The 6,000-nt window shown below is 46.7% G+C and overlaps 1 protein-coding gene across 3 annotated transcripts in view; it reads right to left on the bottom strand.

Annotated features, from left to right (window-relative positions):
* The window catches only part of Trpv3 (transient receptor potential cation channel subfamily V member 3), a 32,848-nt gene that overhangs the window by 21,184 nt on the left and 5,664 nt on the right, over window positions 1–6,000 (bottom strand). For all 3 annotated transcript variants that reach the window (XM_055597365.1, XM_055597364.1, XM_055597362.1), the window contains exons 3-4: window positions 550–654; window positions 347–433 (exon numbers count right to left, since the gene is read on the bottom strand). In XM_055597365.1, coding sequence (XP_055453340.1) covers window positions 347–433; window positions 550–654 — 192 coding nt within the window. The remainder of the gene's footprint in view (window positions 1–346; window positions 434–549; window positions 655–6,000) is intronic.

The following is a 6,000-nucleotide window of genomic DNA, read 5'->3' on the forward strand; positions in this document are numbered from 1 at the left end:
CCACACTCCAAATAGACCATTATTGAATGCAGATGTGCCCCCTTACACCTGTATGTGTTCCTGCAAAAATGCATATTGAAGCCCTGCGTAAAGAGCTTTTAAGTTATTTACTGACTTGTGTAACTTGTGCTAAAGTCGTTGTTCTCTTGTCTTTTAAGGCTTTATAATAAAGGGATATCGTTTTATAATTGATTGATATTTCACCCCACAACACAAAATGTGCCACAGCCGTGGCCTAGGCCTCCAGATGTTTGTCCCAGCTCCCCAGGGAAGATGACTTTTTTCTCTTTCCTGTGTGGCCTCTCCTTGCTGAGAACAGTGAGATAAGGGGGAGGGCCACACTTACCTTGGACTGTTGGGATTGGATGGGGTCTCTGTCGCATCATCCTGAGGAGACTGAGGGGAGTCCATGTCATCACAGTTGCCAGAGAGGCTGGAGATGGCAGAGAAGGAAGAAAGAGAAGAAAGTAGGACTAATTTAGAAATGGACAGTGCTCCCATGCCACAACCAGGCCCAGCCATGTGTCCAAGCCAGCAGCCAGTACTCACCACTGCCGGATGTTGGAGTCCATTGGCTTGGAAAAGATGGGAGGAGATGTCTTGGTGACTGTGGGGTTGGGCTCAAAGCCTTCTATCTCCAGGAAGAAGTGTGCACTGAGGAACACCCAATCATGGCCATTAGAACTGGGGTAGGGCCTGTCTGCCTTAGCGTCCTACAGCCTTTCCACAAAGAGCCCACTCCTACTGAGCCCTCAGCCTGTGTGCCCTAGCCTCACTCTCCAGGGTGGAATAAACCCTGGTTCTAAGCTGGCTCTTGTTTCTAGAAGTGCCATGTGGATGATTCAAAGAAGCTCACTGATGACAGCCCAGCACCTGAGGATCTGCAGCTGTCCACAGGTCTTTTGAAGATCGGACCATGGCAACAGGAGCTGGGTTCTGTTCCCAATGCCATCTAGCTGCTCCTGGAACCTGGGCCTGAAGGTTGAGCCTTTTAGAGGGGGCCTCTAGACTCAAATCCACATAGGCCTTCCAGTATCACCTTGGCTGCTCTGTTTTGTCCATTAGTCTCTTTGTCACAACAGGAAATGGCTGAGAAAGCTAGTCTAGGGCACGGAGGACTCAAGGGGCCAGGGGCCAAGGCTGAGTATTCCCCTCCAGGAAGAAAAACCCAGACCAGGTGTGGTGGCATGTGCTCCCAATCTCATTACTCAGAAGGCTGAGTCAGGAAGATCATAGGTTTGGGGCCAGCCTGTGCTTCATAGCAAGACTACCATGTGAGAATCGCTCCCATTAAGGTAAGAAGCAACACCAAATGGCGACAAGAATAGAGGTGGACAGGAAGAGCCCTTACATGCTGATGCAGGGAATGTAAATTCTCACAGCCTCTAGAGCCACCTCAAAACTTTAAAAGTAGAACCCCCCCCCCCATGAGCCAGCTATACTGGCTGGATCTGTAAATCCATAGCAAAAATGATCCAAGCTAGCTCCCGACAAGAACACCTGCACATCCATGTTTATTGAATCACTATTCAAAATAGCCAAGTTATAGAGTCAGCCACACTGCCCACTCACGGATGAGCAAATAAAATGCAGTATTCTATAAAACAGTGTTCTATTCAGCCATGAAGAATGGGATTCTGTGCCATTTTCAGGAAAATGTTTGGAACTGGAGCTCAGCCTAAGTGAAATAAGCCAGACTTACAAACACAAAATATAATGTTTTCTCTAATATGTGGAAGATAGAAAAGGGACATAAAACTACAAATAGAAATTCTGGGGATATAGAAGGGTAATAGTAAAAGGAAAAGGAATAAGAATAAGAAAGTCAGACATGGTGGAGCACACCTTTAATCCTAGCACTCAGGAGGCAGAGGCAGGCGGATCTCTGTGAGTTCAAGGCCAGCCTACAGGTCTACAGATTTCCAGGACAGCCAAGGCTACACAGAGAAACCCTGTCTCAAAACAAAAAAATAGCTAGGATGCAGGAGAGATGGCTGAGAGGTTAAGGGCACTGGATGCTCTCCCAGAGAACCCAGGTTTGGTTCCCAGAATGCACATGGAGCCTCCCAACTATCTGTAATGCCAGTCCTCGGGGATCCTGTATCTTCCCTCTCTGGCTTCTGTGAACACTGCACACACATAGTATACAATCATACATGTAGGCAAAACGCCCGTACACATAATAAATATATACTCACATACGAAAAAATAAATGTTCAAAACTATTTTTAAAAGAGAAAAAGCAGCAAGAGGAAAGACTCTCGTCAAAGTACACTATGTGCATTGCATGAATGTCATAACGAAGCCCCTAACAGTGCAATTGATACACACTACCAAAAAAAAAATAACGACAAAGAAAGGAGAGAGTGTGGTTAGAAAACGTTGCCAGGCAGTGGAGGAGAGCAACAAGGACATGACTGGCTTTCTCCTCAGGAGAGACACATAGGAATGGGAGACACATGCTGCCTCAAGAAACACCAGACACTCTGTCCAAGACATGCCAGCCACACCCAGCCACACCCAGCCACACCCACAAATGCAGACCTGGGACACCCAAGTCACACACTGGGAGACGAGTCTTCTGGTGACATTAAAGTGAGGACCAGTGAGGGTGAATTCAGTCGCAGTACACCCAACCCTGCCACAGCTGTTGCCAGCAATGCGACCTGGGCAGCAGGCCTGACTGCAGGCACGAGGTTCTTAAACACCCTTGTTGCCAGAGTCTGTCCCAAGGCCAGAACAAAAGATGTTCCAAAGTGCGAGTTCCACCCATCTCAAGTTCAGGAAGAAGAGCAGCAGGCTGTGATCAGGGCCCCAGTCTACCGACAAGGCATTTGAGGCTAAGGGTGAGTAAGCACCTTCCCCCAGGGCAGACGCGAGTTGGCTGTAGAACCTGCTCCCCGCTGTCCAGGCTGATAACTGACACCGCAGTGGGCGGGCGCAGCCCTGCTCCCGCTGAGTCCTCTGGGCCTGCTTCCAGTGGGATGTACCGCAGGGGTTGACTGACAACCAGTAGGGGCAGACAAGAGAACCCTGGAGACCTGGGAAGTCCCTCTCCTCACTTCAGGCACAGACAAACCTAAAGCTCATAATTAACCCACGAATGAGAGGTGAATGGAGCAGAGGACACCTTGGCCTTCCTCTGAACCCCAGGCTTCTGAGCATCAAGAGAAGCGTCTGCCAGGACGGCGGCTCCACTATGGAGCACTCAAGAGCCTGAGGCATTTGCTCAAGGTCAGTCTGGGATACAGGTAGGAACTTGTTCAGGGCATAGGAGGGAAGAGAGAGAGAGAGAAAGAAGTATAGTAAAGAGAGAGTGGGGAGAGAGAGATTGAGATTCTGGCCCTTACCTAAAAGAAAATACTTCAAAAGTGATGAAACATTAAAAGAGAAAACAAGGGGAGGAGAAAACATTAGGCTGGGACCCAAAGCTTAGGTTCTGGTCAAACTCTCACCTCAAGGTGAGTGCTCTCTATCTTTGGACCAGGAATCCTCAGCAGATAGGATATTTGTTGGGCCAGATGATTCCCAGCCAAGGCAACTCCAAGACCCTCAACTTACAAGCTGTCCAGATAACGTGGACATTGGAGCTTAACATTGGAGGTTAACATATCCTGAACTACCACTCCAGAGCTGTCCCCACTCCACTGTGGCAGCCTGACTCAGAGGTTCCAAACACATTTACTAGACACTCAGCCTCAAGACATCCTGGTTGAGAATTGATAAGTTTTCTCCACACAGAGGTCCAAACCCAAAACCATGGGCTTTTTCCAAGAAAGTTTGGTCTGATCATCCCTTGAGCCTATCCTGCCCTTGAGCTGCTTCACCCAACAGAAACTTCTCAGACACCTACAGTGCGCCAGGCACTGGCCCTGTAGCTATGATACAGGCAGACTCCCTTCTTTATCAGATCTTCTATTCCAGTGGTTTGGTCAAAACTAGCTCCAAGGCAATACCAATGCACAGCACAGATAGGCCATGTCATTCTTGGCACTGGATAACACATTGTCATTAGGCTGTGAGCTTCCCAATGGTAGGCACTATAATCATATTATCCATATTTTCCAGAATCAACAGTGATTCCCTGAAAACACCCCATTGAATAAATGTATGAAAGGATAAGTGCCCATAGAGGCCTGCAGCGACTGAACTGCCAACCAGAAAGCATGCACATGACTGACCTAGGTCCTCTGCACATATGCAACAGTTGTGCAGCTTGGTCTTCGTGTGGAATTCCTAACAGTGAGAGCACAGGCTAGCTCTGACTCTGTTGCCGACCTTTGGGACCCTTTCCCCCTACTGGGCTGCCTCTGTCCAGCCTCAATAGGAGAAGATGCGCCTAGTCTTACTGCAACTTGATATGCCAGGGCTGGTTGACATCCATAGGAAGCCTCCCCTTTTCTAGAGAGAAGAAGAAGAGTAGGTGTGGGTCAGGCAGGTGGGAGGGAAGGACTGTGAGGAGAAGGGGATAAAAAACTGTAGTCAGGACGTAAAGCTGATGAATTAAGATAAAAATTTTCAGATATATGCCTAGGAGTGATATAGCTGGATCTTGAGGTAGCACTATTCCTAGTTGTCTGAGAAAGCACCAGATTGATTTCCAAAGTGGTTGTACAAGGTTACATTCCCACCAGCAATGGAGGAGGGTTCCCCTTTCTCCACATCCTCTCCAGCATATATTGTCCCTTGAGTTTTTGACCTTAGCCATTCTGATGGGTATAAGGTGAAATCTCAAGGTTGTTTTGATTTGCATCTCCCTGATGACTAAGGATGTTGAACATTTCTTTAAGTGTTTTTCTGGCATTCGATATTCCTTTATTGAGAATTCTTTGTTTAGCTCTGTACCCCATTTTTAATTGGATAACTTGGTTTGTTGGTGTTTAACTTCTTAAGTGCTTTATATATTCTGGATATCAGCCCTCTGTCAGATATAGGGTTGGTGAAGATCCTTTCCCAATCTGTAGACTGTCGTTTTGTTCTGATGACAGTATCCTTTGCTTTACAGAAGGTTTTTAGTTTCATGTGGGCCTATTTATTGTAACCCAGAAGCAGAAAGACACATATGATATATACTCACTCGTAAGTGGTTATTAAACATATGATATAGGATAAACATACTAAAATCTATACTCCTAAAGGAGCTAAACAACAAGGAAGATGCTCAATCCTCATTCAGAAAGGCAATCGCAGTAGACATTGGAAGCAGGAGAAGACAGGGAACAGGACAGGAGCCTACCACAGGCAGCCTCTGAAAGACTCTACTGATTGAGATATCAAAACAGAGGCTAAGACTCATAGCCAAACTTTGAGCAGAATGCATGGAATTTTATGAAAGAAGGAGGAGATAGAAAGACCTGGAGGGGACAAAAGCTCCAAAAGGAGACCAGAGCAAAAAAACTGGGCCCTGGGGGCCCTACAGAGACTGATAACCCAACCAAGGACCATGCATTGAAAGGACCTAAAACCCTGGCTCAGATATAGTCCATAAACTCAGTCTCCAAGTGGGTTCCCTAGGAAGGGGAACAGGAGTTGTCTCTGGCGTGAACTCAATGGCAGGCTCTCTGATCACCTTCCCTGGAGGAAGGAGTGCAGCCTTGCCAACCACAGAGGAAGACAATGCAGCCAGTCCTGATGAGACCTGATAGGCTAGGGTCAGACAGAAGGGGAGGAGGTCCTCCCCTATCAGTGGACTAGAGGAAGGGCATAGGGGGAGAAGAGGGAGGGAGGGAGGGTGAGATTAGGAAGAGACAAGGGAGGGGGCCACAGCCAGGATACAAAGTAAATAAATTATAATAAATAAAATAAAATTAATTTCATTTAATTAGAAAGGATAGGTGATAAATAAGTATTCAGATGAAAGAAATAATGGCTGGTCAGACAGAAGGGCAGATGAGCTAATAAATAAATAGTGGATAGATGATAGAATAATAAAAGAATAGATGGATAGGTAGATAGAAAGAAAGAAAGAAAGAAAGAAAGAAAGAAAGAAAGAAAGAAAGA

Source organism: Psammomys obesus, unplaced genomic scaffold, assembly GCF_907164565.1.
Source record: "Psammomys obesus unplaced genomic scaffold, mPsaObe1.curated_primary_1811, whole genome shotgun sequence".
Lineage (NCBI taxonomy): Eukaryota > Metazoa > Chordata > Mammalia > Rodentia > Muridae > Psammomys > Psammomys obesus.